Source organism: Branchiostoma floridae, chromosome 1, assembly GCF_000003815.2.
Source record: "Branchiostoma floridae strain S238N-H82 chromosome 1, Bfl_VNyyK, whole genome shotgun sequence".
Lineage (NCBI taxonomy): Eukaryota > Metazoa > Chordata > Leptocardii > Amphioxiformes > Branchiostomatidae > Branchiostoma > Branchiostoma floridae.
The window spans coordinates 17054491-17073466 of NC_049979.1; the positions used below are offsets into that span (position 1 = coordinate 17054491).

The 18976-nt window shown below is 45.5% G+C and overlaps 1 protein-coding gene across 1 annotated transcript; it reads left to right on the forward strand.

Moving 5' to 3' along the window:
* The first annotated feature begins 243 nt into the window (after nt 1–243).
* On the forward strand, nt 244–6607 carry LOC118410659 (ETS domain-containing transcription factor ERF-like). Its single transcript, XM_035812485.1, has 4 exons — nt 244–280; nt 772–850; nt 1168–1431; nt 2630–6607. Exons 1-4 carry the CDS (start codon nt 244–246, stop codon nt 4284–4286), a joined length of 2037 nt encoding a protein of 678 aa, XP_035668378.1. The 3' UTR covers nt 4287–6607.
* Nucleotides 6608–18976: the final 12369 nt, after the last annotated feature.

An 18976-nucleotide genomic window follows, 5' to 3' on the forward strand; every position in this document is an offset into this window, starting at 1 on the left:
AATAACGCTGTCAGGTGGAATATATCAAAATTGACATGGGTCACATGCTGAATTTTTCCCGTAAGAAGACGACACTTAGGCGTCGTTCTTTTCATGTCAAAGCACATCCTTACTTATAATGCAGTCCTTTATTTTCAGCATCGCTCAAAGTCTTGCCTGGATTGAGAATTGACCGTATTTTCGTATCAGTTTTAAGTACGAAGTAAAAATTGCATTAAACAAATTGCCTGATGCACAATAATGATGACGACGACAGGTGTGGCTGTTCGTGCGGCAGATGGTATGAAGGGGTCGTTAGCATTGTAACAACTGTCAATTTCTGGTGTCTTTTTATACCAGGTGATTAGCATTGTCAGAGTTTGACATTTGGACATGGTAGATTATAGGGTTTGGAAAAGACCGGCATTTGAAGGACAAGTCAAGCTGACAGGTTGTTATGATCTTGTCGGCCCAAGTCTGAGAGTAATTTCTCCCCACTCACATCTCAGCACTAAACTGCTGACCCTGGCTACAAACACGGCCCCGTAATAAAGCCAAAAGTACCAACTCCTGGCCAAACAGATTACTTACAGTTGGTTTTGTTTTAGTAAGGGCAGTAGCGGCAAATTTCTAGCTCCATTAAGAATCGCCGCTTGACCCCAACTTGTCGGATCGGATCCGGAGTGATGCTATAGGGGACGTCGTGTCAAACACATCGAGTTACAGGAAAGATTAAAGGCATCGTTTCGCCTCGGGAAAATCACTGACATATGTTTCGTTCTCCTCAAACAGGAGGAAATGGCACGTGTCCATGGGTGTTCCTGCAGGAGGCATTTCACGAAAATATGAATCTTTCTATTTGTAAGAAAAGGTACGGATATGAAGGCAACTATCAACTTTGTATCATGCGCTTACAAACATCTACATGACGTGCATAATACAACAGACCATTAGGCAAGAAAACTCTTGTATAACGAAAGTCGAGGATGTATTCTTCGGTTTTCAGTTCAAGCACCGGCAGCGAGTTGTCACGATACAAGTGGATGCTGTTTTCCTCCTTCATCCGTCCCTAATGATGTTCTTCAACAGACTAACAGGCCCGTTCGCCCCTGCTGACGTACACGCTTTCATGTCTTACATTTGTTTTCGCTAAATCTTTTCAGCCCGACCGGAGATGTAACTCCACAGCATCCTGCTTCTGTACTCACGACATTCTACAACAGTAGATGTAGGTGGAGCAGGAGTATATACACCTGCTAACGTTCTGACTAACGAGTCTAATTGCCTATTATGTCTTCCCTCTCTACAGAAAGAAGAGTTTCGCGATGTAATCGCCTGGCAAGGCGACTACGGAGAGTTTGTCATCAAAGATCCGGACGAGGTGGCCCGCCTCTGGGGTATGCGCAAATGCAAACCCCACATGAACTACGACAAGCTGAGCCGGGCGCTCAGGTAAGAAACTGTCTACATGAAGTTTTTGAAAGAGAGGAATAACGGTGTTGACATGTCATGGATGTAAAACAGGTCCTTGGCATCCAAGGACAACAGGAAGTACGCCTCCTCCTGAAGTCACCGCTCTCACATCTAGGACTAATTTACCAAATTGCTTTGTTTTTAAAACAGTGCCAGGTAGATGAAAAAAACACTAAAATCTATTGTTAGACCATATTAAGCGTCCTAATTATCAGATGATGTGCAATTCTTTATATCAACATAGGCATCTGTAATCAGATTTACGATCACATCGAAATAGTCGCGTCTAAAGTGTAGTAGCGAAATAGCAACATGTCCTCGGAGAGATAACGACTGGAATACTGAAAATGTGTACCACATGTGAGAGAGATTTTTCTGGCGATATAAAGATCAGTTTTCATTGAAATACGATTTGATTGTTTGCTCTGCTCAAAGGTGAACTATATGATTTTGCGGCGTTATGAAAGAGGGAATTTTATTATTTCTTTACTCCACGTCTTTCACGCATTCATTTTCACAAGTATTTTCCCGCTTTTGTTTATTTTTTTAATCAATTAGCTTATAGATCGCGCAGTTTAGGCAAATAAGTGCACTTGTGTTGTGCTAACCAGTTGTGCTGCCGCCTGGGAAATGCAACTTTCGATGGGGAAGTACTGATAGAAATGTGGATTTAAAAAAGGGAAAACATGCTACAGAAATATGATAGTAAATCTTTAAAGACAGATAAGGTGAATTCCTTCTGTGTATGGACACTACATTCTAAAACACTGTCTCGTGGTTTCACAAAAACAAGTGTTTTTACGTGCTCTCTAATTGGTCGCCGTCTTCCCACGCATCTAACATCAACGGAGAGAAATGCAAAGCGACAGCTTACCGCTGGCAAAAACAACTTCCTCGTATCGCTTAACCACCGTAATGGCCTTCTTTGTAACTTCAAAGTCTCTGCATATTTTCCAATTTTGAACTTAATTTCGCCCTAGCTAATGAAGACAAGACTTCTAATGAATGGTTGGCCCCGGGATGCTCTCCGTTATCAGTCAATTTGTCTCAGGAATGTTGTCAGCGATTTGAGTAATAGAGTCTTCTTGTGACTGTCAAAAGATATTAAAGATTTCTTGACTGATATATTTTGATACGTGACTGATGGAAAATGTTTTTCTTTCCCTATTTTCTACAGGTATTACTACAACAAACGAATCTTGCATAAGACCAAAGGCAAGCGCTTTACCTACAAGTTTAACTTCAATAAGTTGATCTTGGTAAATTACCCCGTTCTGGATGTGGACTGCGGGTATTACGGTCCACATTTCCCGACTTGCGAGGCCGCCATGCAGTATCCTCGTCCGATGCCTACCCTCCCGAGCAATGTCATGATGATGGACGGGGCGGCAGCGCCGATCCCACCGACGGCTCCCCAGGCTGTTCCCGCCCGCAGACCCCGCGGGTCCGTCAGCGACAGCAGCGAGGAGTCTGCCCCCGGAGACCATACTGCAGAAGATGGAGCCGCAGCTCATGCCCGGCTGCACTACAACCACACCATGTTGCAGGCACATATGTACGATCGACATCTTCAAATGCAAGAAGCTCAACAGCAGAGCATGTTCCGCCCCAATCACCGCCCTCCTTGCCTCATTCCAGAACCTCTCCGGCTTGGGCCTGCCTCAGATCCCATGGCCTTCCACCAGCTGCCTCGGGACCACGCCTTCCAAACACCCAAGATCCACTCCGAATCGCTGCCCTCGACGCCATCGTCGCTGAGCGACTACTCCTCCTCCCCGCAGTGTTCCCCCATGTTCGACACCGCCAGCGGCACTCGCTTCAGCTTCAACTTCAACTTTAACGCAGGGTCACCGTTTGACAGGAAGCCACACCAAGACCTGCGCAGCGCCTTCACGACTCACGTCCGAGTGTCCAGCGTGGATGGAGAGGACAAAGCCAGACTCCAGGAAGTCTCCCCTGGACGCATCACGATCGACCCGACCAAGGATGGAAGGCGTGAGCGATCACCAGGAAGGATACCTGGTCTGCTGAGCCCGCCTAGACCGATGGAGAGGGTAAGGTCTAGAAGTCCGCAGAGATTCGTCCCAAAAGTGGTGAAGACCGAGGAAGAAGATGAGAAGTACACGAGGGGAAGCTCCTCCCAGTTCCTTGCGGTGCCTCGACTGCTGCCAATGGTTCGACGTCACTCAGTGGACGGCTGCATCACCAGTGAGAACAGCGAAGAAGGCGCGAGGGATCGCAGGCAGCGGTGGTCAGTGAGCGACATGCTGCCCGACACCGCCAAGGCAGTCGACCAAGAGAGTGCTCAGAACGACGAGGAGGGGAAGGACAAGTCCATACCGATCAAGCTGCGCTTCAAGAGAAAGTACAGTCAAAGCCAGGAGCAGCCTGAAGGGCAGGACGCCCCCGCCCCTGCAGCCGGGACCGCCCGAGTTGTTCGTCCATGGCTGGATGACGACGAGCGCGTGACGACGGTTCGGCCACGACCCCGCGCCTTCTCAACTCCCGCGGAACTCAGCAACCAAAACTCAAGCGCCGCCCAAGAAGAGAAACTACCGCCATCATCAACAGCGCCTTCGGCAGCGTCTTCAATGGGTGATCTTCGACGCGAAGGGTCTCACGAAGACTCTGTTCAGCAGGGGGATGCCGCCCGGCCCCGGGCGGACAGACGGAAGAACCCCCACCCTCTCCACGTACGTGTGAAGGTTGAACAAGAGGATGAACCCATCACACCCTCCAGTCGTAACCTAGCTCACCACGTCCGACACTACCAGCCACAAATCCTCATCAAGGAAGAACCCGAGGATCTAGACGACGTCTTCGCAAGTGAGTAACTGGTGGATTCAAAGAGACTTTCTGCCCACAGTGGCCAGTTTTCGTTTCACCAGAAGTACCTACACAAGACTGGAAATGCTCTACTGATACTTATCTGTGATAATGTGTAGAAGTATGCTGTATTGTGATATAAATGAAAGCATAATAGAGATGCATCTGTGTTGATGAGGTTTGAATAACATGTTTTGAAAAATGACAAAAAAATCATTCCATATTTCTGTCTTGGCACCAAATTTGACAGATGTGAAGAGAGGCAGAGTGTGTAACACAAATCTAGTCCTGGTTTTGTTTGTTGTTACTGCATGGAAAGTCGCGGATCAGATCCTGTGTAAGATTGACATGATATTATATCCCTGATTAGCTTACTTGGGGCCAAAGATGATGTATCTAGACCAGTGCCTCACGAGAACTATATATCTGTAAAAAGTACGTGTCCATTGTAATAAGTGAAGAAAACTGCAAGATGTAACAGAATCGCGCCATGTTTATGTTATGAAATGATATAATAGACGTACCGTCCTTTACAGACAATAGCGTGTTCAGTACCATAGCCTGTAGAACCCTTTGATTTTGAAGCCGTGGCGGTTATCGCTGTCACAACCAGGAAACAAACATGGGCGTTCCCGCCTTCCTGCAGACCTGCCGTGTCCGTGGCACAAACAGTTGTAATGTTCTTACACAATGTAGTAATTGGGCATGATTTATTCATACCAGTTTTTGATTCCAATTTTTCTACCTGAACTACAGTTTGACGCCCTCAGGCACGGCCTTGCTATTTGATGCACGAAGATCTGCAGACAGGACATGTATCAATTTTAGAGTGGGTGATTAGCTAAAAGCCTCTTCTGGCGGATGGGCGTGGATAGAGGAGCATGTATGTCCCGACTGTACATTTGACTTGTAAGTCCGACCAGATCTAGCATCCAAAAGAGCCGCTGTCCTAAAGTTTACGAGAGTTGCTTCAATATTGACCTAGCATTTCAGTCCGCGTCAACTGCCGATAACCCTGTATGACGAAGTTGTAAATACGAAATTTTCTCAAAAACACATTAATGAAAGTGTCCAAAGATGTGGAGAAAGCAGGTAGAAGAAAATTGAGCAGCTTTCTTGCCCGAACCATTTGCAGGACCGTAACCCCGCATTACAGGATCATGTAGTTGACAGGTTCTGACCCTGGTGGCAGGAAAGGACAAAGTCAGACAGAAAGATGGCAACCAGGAAATGGCCTTTTGATCCGACGATAAGCACTTTGCCGCGAAAGGCAGGCCCGTTATGGAGCCATCCCGAGTTGGTCGGAAATGTTATCCGCCGATGATGTAGCGGTGATGGGGTCGTAATACCAAGACGAGGTCGTAAATGACTAAAATGGTGTGCTCGAATGTCCTGAACATTATCCAGTTGCAGAGGGCAACCTATTTGTACGGCTGGTTTATGGTATTTATCTCCAAATGCCCCCGCTCAATACGTAACATTGCATGGTGCCTTTCTACTCTTCACGCCTGTATTTGTACAAAGTTGGAAACGTAAGGAAATATTACCAAAAATGAATGTTGTTCTCAAAAGCAGAATTTCTATTTGTAGATGTTACTACAGAGGAATCTTCTCCATGTTTTACTTTTAGTTCTTTTTTTTTTGGTAAGCCTGAATATCACAGGTACTTTGTTGTATTTACTCCAGAGAAATGATATGTATAGAGTCCTAAGTGATGGTCAAGGAAGGTTCTTGAACTGTTTTTCAAACTAACTCCGTTTGAAGGACCTTTCTGGATTCTATGACTATGTATGTGTAGAAATGGTTGGTTTTGTGGAGACTGTAGCCAGCAGAAGTGAAGTGGACCCGACCATTCTAGCCTTTTGATCATTTCACTAGGTTTCTCATTAGCGTATCTCACGCATGATACGAACCACGGAAATAGACTGAAATGTTGATGTGTGTCTTTGAGCGGCACTCAAATGATTTTGGTATTGTAACAATTTATTTTGTATAAAAGGGGCTGAATCTTCCCCCCTCAAACAGACGAATGGTCGTGTCCCATTGTAGAGTCCCACAATGATTGATGTGAATACATGTATGATTCCCTCTCGTGGTTCCTGTGCTTGTCGGTAAAAGTAATGACAAAAGACGGCAAAGTTCGGCTCTATCCATAGGGCGATTGACAATCATGTTGTGTCGTAGACATGCACTTGTATCCAACAGACGCCCGCTTTGTAGCTGTATAACAACTAGGTCTATTTGCTTTTGTGTTTTATTTATAGAGGGAAGGAAAATATTTGAATGTATACCTTATACTGATGATGACTCCCTCAGGAAGGGAACTGAATACGTGGGTGAAATGTGGGTCAGTGATTTTATCTTTGTTGTGTAGGTTTTGAACATAGATCATTTAACTGATAATTTGTATGTATTTGCCACAATAGAAACCTTGATTACAAAGCTTCCTTGTCGCATGAATTGCTCCGGGAGGGTTTATTTCAAAACATTTTGTCTTTTACCCCATCGGTAACTTAAGTCTCTACCTCATCTTTCTGCTATTCTAACAAAGTGTAACGACGAGTGATGGGTGCATATCGGTACGGCTAGATATCCAAATTTGTGTCACCATACTGTGGTTCATACCTCTCTGGAAAATTCCGAGCAGATGTTCTCATTACAACAGGTCTTGGCGTTCTATAATTGCCCATATATCTGTCTATTATTCTAAAATGCAGCACACCAACCCAGCAGTACTGTAACTAGCGTCATGACTCGTGGTGGCAATTTGTCCAAACTTTCCCCCACAAAGAATTATTTTTTTCTTCTACCTTTGTCGTGCGTGGAGGTCTAACTGGTTTAGAGTCCACTCAGTCGCATTACCTGAATAGTTAGGGATCATCCTAAAAGTTCAGAAATATCACCCACGGAGTATGATTCTGCGTCAAGGTTGCTGACAGACAGAGTTGCACGCTCAACATTTCAGACGATCCCAACCGTCCTTCAAAATTCAACGCTGATTAGTTTCGTTAGTGGTCAACAACAGAACCCAATTTTCCGGTATATATGTGTGTATAAGATATATTGCATATATATATTTTTGCCTGTACATGTACAAACCCCTGTGCAATGTTGAAGACACAGACATTGACGAGGTTCTGCTTGTTTATTTTCAATAAAATTTGTCCGATAACGTATATCTATGTGGCTCCTGTGCTTTATGTTTTAAAGTCTACTTAGATGTTTTGGATAGGACTACTTAGGAGAAGTCACCTCCAAATTTTACCCTTAACATAAAGTTATCACCAACACTTACTACACAGCGGTCAAGATGAAGTCTCTAGGAACAGCCACTTAACTTAGCCTAGGTACTCCCTAATCTTATCAGCCATTCTATCCCTAAAGAAGATGGTAGGGCGAGGAAGTAATAAGTTCCCAACGACAGAACTCAGTTGGTCTAGAAGAAGGTAGGGCGAGGAAGTAGGCCGAGCGGCCACCATGGTGGCGGGACCTGGCCCTTACATAACGAAACAGCCAGTTAGATACTGTTAAATCGTCAATAAATTTTTGACAATACGGTCATCTCAGTCATCATCCCGGAGTACTAAAAAGTTGTTCAGAGTGCCCCTTAACTAGGTAATTGACTCTATAAACAGAAAAAACAGGTTAAGAATAAAGCAAGTATCGGTTTTATTGCCTCTATACACTGGTGAAATATAAACGCCCCATGCTAGTAAAAGCAAGCATGTTGTTTACAGTTAACGCACAGAGGAATTAGAACAATAACCACGTGTCGCTAGTGGAAACCATTGGATCTTATAGCGAAAATGATCTCGTTGTCAGAGAGATTTCTTCAAATAAACTGACGGACTGAAGTCCAAACTAGAAGATAAAAAATGGGTAAAAGTTACACTAAGAAATTGGGAGCTTATCCGTAACAGAATACTTAAGTTTACCTTGTACCTATCCCGTGGTCTCTGATGTGGTTGCTATGGCGCCACGCTGGATTTTACTTCGTAGTCAGAAAAGATAAGTTCCACTTCGCCGTTGTACAAAATATCCAACTATCACTGTTGGAGATACAATTGTACTTCAAAAGGCTCTATACCTAACAGTGACCAGACAATGTACTCAGTGGACTCCTCCATACGCGTACGTCATCAGAAACTTTAGGCCAATCAGAGCGAACTAAGGGATTGCTGAACAGCACGGAAGGGGGGGGGGGGTGATCTGTTAGGACCCACTCACAGGAAATAGATTACTCCTTGTGACGCCATCGGATTTGTTGCATTTGTAAATATGACTAAAATAAGTCCCGAATACCAATGAATTTGACATTCACCGTTTTAGTTGCCAGCTAACAAAATTGTGTTTGACTCAACTTTGCAAAAGTAAAATCAAGAGAGCGTTCTTTTTATTGGTGAATTTGTGGTAGGCAAGACCGAGGGAGTCAGTTTCTGTTATCATTTACTCGCTGACACAAAGTTTTATGGCAATACTAATAGCATTGCTTTCGAATCTTTATCTGTGGTAATGATAGCCACCATTAAACCCGGCCCACCTACGGTATCTCTGACTGTTATCGGCTGGGCGACTTCAACAAACGGGAATGATACTTTCCTCCGTGCTTGAAGGTCATCTGAAAGACCATTGTTGTTAACGGTCCGGCAGACCTGTACAGCACACCCTGGTGTCCGCTCTGATAGCCACTATCTTGTCCAAGCGACTATCAATGTGAGAAAAGTGCGCAGTGTAGAAAGCTCGCACATTTCATACTGAGGCCACACCGATTGTATTATATAGATGACTATGGGCATCCTAAAACGTATACGAGCATGCGAAGAAAAATGGTCACAAAAAGTCGTCTTTATTGTGAAATCTAAGTGGTCAGGAAGGTGGAACAAATGACTTAACACATAGAACATGTTCTATCAAACTACCAAAAATTCTTTATTTTGTCCTTTTAAATCCTTTACTGTGAATTTGCAAGGCCCACCAGTACATGAAGTCGCAAATGTTGGCGGGGGGGCGAGTTGATGCGCGCGGATGTCACCCATATAATCAAGCCAGTGTGGCCTTATCTTCCAGCTGATGTAAGGAGTAACCGTGCCATGTGGTTGTAGATGGACAGCATACCTGAACAATGCTTGGATGGTTGTATTGATATTTGGTATATGAGAAAGTATTGATGAGACCTCGAACGATCAGATTTTCGTCACCCTAGCGGCTTGTAACGGGTCTACTTTGGAACTTGTGGTTTTGATAACTCGATTTTTGTTTCTGATGTAGAGTCCACTCCGAAACCAAGTGTAGACCTAAGAAACAGGTGCACTCAAGAAGACGTGTCTTTTTTTAAGACAGGTGTACGTGTATTTCTAGGAAACAGTTGTACTTCTAGCGGGCATGCGTGTTTCTAGGAGAGATGTGTGTTTCAAGGACAAGGGTGTTTCTAGGAAATAGGTGTACTCCCAGGAGACAGGTGTGGCCCAACGAGACAGGTGTGCTCCTTAGAGACAAGTGTTTGTTCCTAGAAAACAGATACGGAGATCCTACGGCCCGCCCCGTCACCTCCATCTCCAGCCACTCAGCGGACTTCTTGATCCGTAAAATACCAGGTTGGAGGGGTCAGCCGGACCTCTTCCCCAAACCCCGTCCATTCCCGCGACCTCTCGCGACCTTTCCCATTCCACCGTCGTCAGCGCTTCCCCCAGCCGCTCACCTTTTCCCGGGGTGCGCTGACTCGGAACGGAGCAATTTGGTCTTGTAACCTTTCCCGTCGTTAACCTTCCAACCTCGGGCATCACTCCGACATATCACGGACCCCCGAATGTAACATCCTAGCTGCGATAATCGTCCACATCACTCCTGACATATTGCCGTCCCTCCAAATTGAGAAGACCTTCATTTCTCAATGCCATTGATAGATATCGGGAACCTGCCGACATCGAGCATGTTAATTCCGGGAGGTCACGGAGCCAAGAGAGGTCACTTCTGAGAAGACTTTGAGCTGCGAGGTATAGATGGCAAATTTCCTTCCTCTTCTTTCGGACACAGTCTATCAGGTAAAAAAGTTTGATGACTTTCTGTTTACAATGCCTGCAGAAAGTTCAGAAGTACAAAAATGTCAGAAGAGAACAGACAAATGCTCTCCGTCGGTAGGGACTAAAACGATTAAATGTACTTTACAAATTACAAATCAAATTGGAAGGCAATAAAGTTTTACTGCTGACATTCAAGCGAATCTAACTTTAATGACTTGGGTGGAAAGACCGTTAAAAGTCCAAAGGTGCGTCTGTCACGTCCTACTTTGACGCCCATCATTTTCCTCTCCTTCCCTTTACTTTTCTTCGTGAGAAAGCATGATTGTGGGTTGGGGGGACGCTATCGGAAGAAGCTCGCGCCGTCGCCATCAATTCTTAATAAAGTAATGACGACTTCACTTTGCCGAGGCTGGCTCAAGTTTCCGCGGCTTCCTCAGAAGTCAGGGATAATGGAGTTTGAAGCGATGGAAATATATGAAATTTCGCGTGGCAGAAAGAAGGAAATAATCCCGGCGCGCCTTGTTACATAATTCATCGCGGTGTGAGCTGGCTGGAGAGGCGGAAAACCCGGTGTTGGGTTCAGTCCTTGTCCGACTCATCGCGTGAGAGATCCTACCTACACTAATGTGATGTCTGGACAAAAAATCTTGCCGGTGTCACCGGTCATTAATTAAGTAGCGCCACGCACTTTGTTGGTGATCTTGATACGGCTGATTCGGCCTGTGGCTTGGTAAGGTCATCCTTCCCTCGCAAGGCTTTGAGCTGGACATGAGGTGATCCATCACTAGTGAATATCCCGCGCCCCGCCTGTCAGGCAGGCAGAGTGGCAGACTGGCAGAGAGATGAACAGGGTTGACCTTTCCACTACACGGAGGTTACTGTGATGTGCTGTAGGCCCGCCTCTCCACAGGAAAAACAATATGAACAAACATGGTAAAAACGGTCCTGCTAGAACATGTTCTACATGTAGAATGACAGGTATCAGATACAACTTGCGGAAAAGACTTGTCTCGCCTTTTTGCTTAACTTAACCAACGTTCCAACAAAGTTGGCTTCCACCATGGAATGTCTGTAAGGAGGTGATGGAGGATGAAGGACAAAGTGCTTAACATGTATGTCCCAGTAGCGAGTAAACAGGTACCAGAGCATCCAGGCAGTTCTTCCGTCTTACGGACAGGAATTCTGGCCGAATGTACGTACAGGACTTGAAGAAGGTAAACCTCTTTTCACTGAGGAAGACATTTTAAGTTCCACTTTGAGCCAGAACGACTAATCCTATGAGCCAGTGGTCTTGAGCATCACACAATGGGAAAAAGCTAGCAGCCACCTCTCTTCCTCTGGTTGTCAGGCTCATTCATTCAACACAACCTATCTATATATTTCTCTCTCGTCCATTGTTCTACTAAACTGAATAGAATGGAAATAAAGCTGTACACGAACATGAAAAACCTTTAAGTTATTACATATCAAAATATTTCTATGACTACAGAGCTCAAATTGACGAATCAGTAGGTCTTATGGTGGGCATTCAAGTCGTAGTTATGCTGTGCTCTAACGAAAATAGCAGCTGCTCAAGTTGTTTAATTGCTGACAGATATACAACGCGCCTCGAATTCGACACACCGACTTCCCCCTCTCTGTCACTACATTTACAAGAAAAGTTTGTGCAGTTCACTCGGTCGTGTCGAGCGGCGTCCGGAGAAGGCAGTCTGCCCACTTGTTTGCTGACCTTTGGTCACATCCTCTTCACTCCGCATGACTTCTACGTCCGCCCAGTGAATTACGTAGAAAGGAAAAGCTTACGAGGCCTCTCTATCTCGATTTCCATTAGACTAATCCACGGGCCAGAAGTCGCACGTGGCCCTAGCCTTAGTGCTGAAGATGCTTTCAAGTAAGGCGGACCTGAGGGACCGGCACGCCACCCTCATATCCTCCCATCCATTCACATTTGCTCCTGTTAAGTGGACTTTTGTCCGGCCGGGCTCTGTCTGAAGGACAGTGAGAAAGTGCCAACCTCTCCAGGAAAGCAGGGGAAACGGGCTTTAATGGACATCAAGAGCACATTTTGGATTGATACAATCTAAGTGCAGTCAAAAAGTTTAAACATCAGGGGACTAAAGAAACGATGGCTACCAAGATAACACCCTCGGCATTTAGTCATACGTCGTACCGCCTATCCTAACCTACTCAAATTGAATATGGTTTTTTAGAAAGATTCTGAGAGACAAAGGTAGCCAGCGCCAACATACCAAGTGAGCATCAGACTTGACACTGGAGTGTGTGTTTCCGTGCATCCAGTAGAGCAGGTGAATATTGGTGTGCCTCTACTTCATACTCGCACGACCTCGCTGGTCGGGAGGTGACACTTTTACTCCCATTTACAGGTCATAGGTCACTTCAAGCAATGACCCTCCCACCTCTAGAGACCTACCTACTGGAAACTTATCCAAGAAGTTCAATTCAGTCTATTCAACATGTGCCAGTCGCGTTCCCCGCGGATTGTGGACGGAAGCAGCCACACGCCTCACAGAAAATCAAATTTACCACTTTCTGTGAAGGTCGCACGACAGCCGCTTTTATCCGCCGCAATAATACTCCAAGAAAAAGCCAAGAATCCTCCAGAGATATTCGTTCCTTACTCTTCAGTTGATCCTCTCTGGTGGCGACCCCTGTAGCCTTCCATGTGTCATACTTGTGACAAGTAAGTTTTGTACGCTGTGTGGCTGCGGACGTACATGTATCTCATCACATTCTTATTGATTAAGTCCCTTACCGAACAACAAATAGGAGCATTTTCTCAACGTTTTCGTGATCGAGTCCCATCTAGAAAGTGGAGTCTATATAGCAATTCATCACATCTGATGATGTTGATTGTGCCACAGATTCGACATATTGGTATTCTCTTAGATATCTGATGCAATTCGAAGTTGATCTCGCTAGGCAAATTCTCAACATTTGTTGCAAGTGCGCTGTTGCTGGGACAAACTACCTCAAAACTATACACTAGAGAGAGAGGAATAGCACATCTGATACACATGCATTTGACAAAATCTAATGAAATAAAAACAATAACGGAACAATAAATATGTCGGAGCACTTTCGGATTCGGACTTGTTATCACTTGAGTCATCATCCCTATAATCACTGCTTGTTACTTCCATAATCAATACCAAATAATCACATCAACTTTCCTGACATAGTTGCATCCCACGGGGTAAAAACACACACTGCAGAGTGGACCGGTAATACTCATAGGAAATGTAGAATACAAACCAACCATAAACAGGTGATTATCCTTATGAAACTGCTATCCAAGCTAAATACTCTCAAACAATATTGACAAATTCTTTGTTCATAAATATTCCTGTTCATGCGGCCCATAGATATAATCGTATTATGTATAGGACTATGTCGTGACGGTGGGTTCTATGTACGGTAGTTAAAACAACGATCACTTCAGAACACGTTCTCCGCACCGAAGGACAAAGAACACATTACGCAGCCGCTGTGTTGACCAGTCCACCGGATAAGTCATACGATAGAGGAGATCACAGGGCGCAATTTCACAGGACATCGTCTCTCTGATCTGGAGGTCTAGACCTAAAAGGGAAAGTTTCAAGGAGGGTCATTTCTAAAACCCCGATATCACATCACCATACCGGACTTCACTCAATCACTCACTCTTCAACAAGAGACGTTTTACTATCACCTTTAATTCGTAAATGGAGCATCTTCCTGGACAAAACGTATTGTATTCAGGGAATATGTCATATAAGGGAAGACCATGATAGTAAAATTGCGACACTGGCATTTTCCCCAGATAGCCTGTGCAGTGCGGCTGACCCTTAACGACCGTGGCCTTCCGCGCTACAGAAGAGAAAGATAGGAAAATTAAATGACTCCACAATCAATAGCAAAGAATCCCATTACCGCCGCCATTAAGGCGAACTTCGGCGAGCGGGAGGAAAGAAACTTCCGCTCGGCTTGCTTTGAGGTAGGAATCCGAGCGATCAATCACGGGTCCTTAATGTTCCTGGCGATCGAAGCTGGCAGGTAACAATATGTTGTCCATCAGTGGTACTCTTATTACAAGATGTTTTCGGGGAGATAATGGATCGGACCCATCCTGTAGGGCTATCTGCACTTTACGGACAAGGAGAGAGTGGCCGGCAGTGCAGCTGAAGAGGAAAGCTTGATGATATTTGATGGCTCGGCAAGGCGGGATGGAGCTCTCATAGACATTCAAAAGAAGCCCGGGCCTTTGAGATTCAAGCGCCCTGTAACATCCTGGGGTCGCGTGTGATAGCGCTGACCCAGAATTGCGACTTTCCGCAGGCGAGAGAACATGGGAGAGAATACTAGTAGGTATACTTTAGCGCACCTAGTAGTAAGGACTGGAGTGAGTCGTGTCTGCTTTCAGCCAGGCAACCTCCATCCCCAGTACACCAGAAAATTACAGTTGATTCAGTTTCTGCAGGTGCAACCACGTTGTTTAGTGTAATCATACCGTCTAGAATGTGCCAGTGCCCTTGGTAAGAAGAAATGGCAAATTATAGAGGAAAGATTTCGTCTGGTCTTTTTATTTCTTTGTTGGTCACGCGCTCTTTACTAAGACTCTTGCCAAGTAGACAGAACTACGCGCGAACCTGCGACAGATTCTTTCATTGACGCACATTGACGTGGGATAATTGGGCAACATAGAAAGCGTCCAGACAGCACTCTCACGCCAAAGTGCGCAGGGTTTTACACTCTTAACGCAGATGGTTTCTAAAAATGTACTACAGGTCATAACTGGTCATTACGCAAGTAAATTAATAGACTCTCGATGTTGAGTGAGACTTGCACTTGTGAACCGTGAATAGACCAAGGTCTGCTGGTCCAGTGGCTAACGCCTATGTTACAAAAAGCCGATTATGGCCACTCGACCACTCTCAACATTCCCCCAACCATGGTTGGAAGTCGGTTGTAACCAGAGTCGAATGTGGTTGACAGTTGGTTGGCGCGGATGGCAACTGGTCGGGTGCTCAAACCTGCAAGTCTGCGGCTAAAGGTCGAAATGGATGGGGGTGGGCTCGAAACCATTCGGGGCTCGGTTGGGAGTAAATCCTGTACTGGTTGTAAAATAGTTGGGACATGGTGGTCGAGAAAGATATGGGCGTGGCCTAAAACTGGTCAGACTGCTCCCAACCTACCGTCAGTCTTGGTTGGGGGCAAGGTCGGGGCCGGTCCTGAATGTGTAACACCGTTTGCTTCGACCCGGTGCCGATCTTTGCTGTTTTGTATTTCTCTCACCCCCTCCATGATCCTCCATGAGAGTACGTATTGTTCTTTTTTTGTACAAACCTGGAAGTTTAAGGACATGTTTCTTAATTTACTCAAGACAAGACAAGAAAAGATTCGGAGGATGAACGCTATGGTAAAACGCATCTCACACCCTGAAGTTTCTTTTCTTGACCAACTTTCCGCTACTTCCTTATGTGTCAGTGGTCAACAGGCCTGGCTATCTCGTTAGACTTTAGGAAGTGGACACACCGCCCAGCTGCCGGCCACGCCGTCCACAGGGACTCCGGCCCCAGGGTTCCCAATCCACTTTCAGAGATGAGGGGCGGAAGTGAGCAGATTCGCTACGTCCATTACCGCGGCCAAATTCCAGCCGAAGACATTGATTCTGCTTCAGGGTGTCTGATGTGATTATAATGGACGACTGCGAGTTAAGACTGCTGACTTTGTGGGACTGAGTCAGCTGTTTCAGCTGTGGGGTTGTGATTAAAACCGTGATGTTGGTTCTGTGATACTAGTAGCCAAGTTCATTGACCCCACTGTTCTAACACCATCTTCCCACTTTGCCTCACCAGTGTTCACAAAAACTTCTTTTTTAAATCAGGTTCGTAGGGCCTGATGTTACCATTATGAAGATGAAGAGCGGCCCATAGCGAAAACTTGTCGTCGCTTCCCGGGAATACACCATAAAGTTACGCTACAAATTTTCCAAACGTGTTTCTGAGTTCCCAGTGACGATTGAGAGTTTGAACTAGCTCAGGTGGGTGATGAGGACAGGTGAACATCTGAGTACTGTGACAGAAGGCGAGACCGCACCATATGGCGTGTACAGGTGCAGGTGGGGATGTGCACTGCAGATATGACATCGATAGAATATGGCTGTTATTTAGAAGCTTATTCTTCCTGTTTTGTTCATAAAATTGATTATTCATACAGTTACAAAACCTTGTTACAAGAGTTGTTGGAGTGATCAACACTTTATGTCCTCCCATACATGAATTTTATATACAACGTGACTAAAAACCGCAAGGAAAATTACCTATTCACTCATACAATAACAAGTACACTGCAGGCGCACAAAGAGCTAATCCTGCAAATCTAGGAAATGTGAATGCTTTGCACATTTGCCACAGTTCGTCATACTTTTCGTACTGATTAAAATCATCGCCCAGCATAAAAGCAAACTGTAGAGTGCAGACAATGAAAATGTTAACGTACAAGCATCCATAAAAGAGGACCAACAAGTTAGAAAAACTGGAGCTTAATATCTCCAGGTCATCTCAGTCTTCGACAAATAAGTCAACGGGTACAAGAAAGAGCAGACACCGTCTGGAGGAACTCATCGCTGATGCTTGTCCCGTCGTTTAAACCTCCTTGGTGGAAAATATGTGGACACATATTGATTTTCCATGACCTTTCACAAGCAGCGTGGCACGCGTCTTTGTTATGACCATGTAAAGAGTTCTGGCAGTTCAATAATGGAGTTCCAGAAACGCAACTCGTTAGTATATAGCAAAGTTTCACTACAAACTACGTAATATTTCCTTTTTTGTAGAGCCAAAGAAACATTCATCAAAAACAGGGTCTCGTCTCAGAGACGAAAAATGGTTTTATGGAGCTAACTCGAAGTGGACGTAGCGACATTGTTGATCTCTGGGCTTGCTTACGTGCGAGCGTGGGTGCACAGGTCGCGCTCTCAGCATTACGTAAGTGTTTTGCGTGAGACTTATTAGTTGATTCTTGGAACCAGACAAAAGGCTTCTATCGCACGGTTTCTTTGCGCATGATTTAATCCATGCCGTACAAAGGCGACTAGCAGTCGGTACGTTCTGTGTGAGAAAAGGCTGTCGTCCGAAGTTGTATACCAATTCTAACAAATCATTCGGATGTTGATCTGAAAGAAGCAAGCATGTTTAGTATCTTGACGTTTGAATGTTTTTCACCGCACCATGCGCTTCATCGCATACATCGCATACCATATCGATAAAAGCAGTTTACAATATATACCAGTATGCAACTTTTCAGCCTAAAGACTGGTTAAACGTGGACAGAGTCGATGTCGTCGACGTCATTGACAACAATGGACAGTGTCTCAGTATGACTTGCCGGGCAACCTGGTAAACAAGCCGTGAACACCATATCTGGGTTGCCGTCCCAACCAGTTTCACGTCTGTGGTGCATGTGAAATCATGCAGACTTTAATACTTCACACTCAGGCCAGCACAGTGCGTGGATCTCATTCACAAAACATCAGCACCCCGTACGTGATGCCCGTATCGCGTAGTATCGGTGACAGCCATCACTTCAGATAAACTGCCTTCCTCCACGCTTCATTAATGCGATTATTACTCGGCAATAAAACTCAGTCCGACGCTCTTTGATCTGCCCAAATGGCCCCGGCTGCGGTAATGGTGCTCGGCAGGTCCCGCTGGGCGCTCTATAAACTTACTATCGTCTCAATCTTCTGCGCGATTATTTGTTATAACACCACATTTCCTTTCCAATCAATATGGGGGTGACATTTCCTAATACACTCCGCAGTTTGGTGCGCCAGAGATCGCTGGGGGTGCCCGGGCTTATCGCCAGACCCCGCCGCTTTTTAGGCCAACAGCGCGAGTAATAAAGGTACATATGTCAAATGTGGGGGTAACATTATCTATTAAATATCAAAGGTATATGGCCTTTCAAGTGCTGGGGCACGCATTTATAAGCGCGACCCGTTCATCCATCAACGCCAACTCTCCCCAGGCTGGGAAATCCGCCTTTCCAGGGATGTCTTCAGCAGTTTCCATGTGAGAAGTCTGCGGAACTCCAGCCAGGATCACATGTCTCCGTGTGCAGGAATCCGGCGCCACTCCGCGTGAAAAAGATGAGGAATGGTCCTGAGGCGCCCGTGTCAGATATATTAATTAAGAGATGAATAAATCATAAAGGTGGGTGTGATCACACCGAGCCTTCAGCACGCTATCTATAATATATGTGTCCATAACCAAGACTTGAGCGTGATAGCTTCTATCAGAAGGGGGGTCACGTTACCTGACAAGTCTGATTGTTATGTCGGTGCCTTTTGCCCAGAGTGATTATCACATCCACATCAATAATAGATGAGACGGCCAGTGAAACTCCCGGCCATATGTCTCGGATGTCGCAAAAGTTTCCCCCGTAGCCTTTTCCCGTGCCGATGTTCTCGGGTTTTCTCCCACTGCTCCTCTTCACTGGTATCAAAGATCCAGTATCCAGGCGATCAATCAGCGGCCGGTCTTGACCAATGGCGGCTTCATCCATCACCGGCTTTCCAACTTTGGAGGTCCCATCATGAGCTGTAAGCCGGCGGAATATCGTGCAGGGTGGGGATTTATGACAAGAAGGGCCCAAGGGCGCCCCGGACCAGCCTTCAG

Coding starts and splice junctions, on each gene's coding strand:
- LOC118410659 (XM_035812485.1), top strand. CDS start 244: ATGACGACGACAGGTGTGGCTGTTCGTGCGGCAGATG. Junction 281..771: donor GGCTGTTCGTGCGGCAGATG/GTATGAAGGGGT, acceptor CTCCTCAAACAG/GAGGAAATGGCACGTGTCCA. Junction 851..1,167: donor CTTTCTATTTGTAAGAAAAG/GTACGGATATGA, acceptor GTAACTCCACAG/CATCCTGCTTCTGTACTCAC.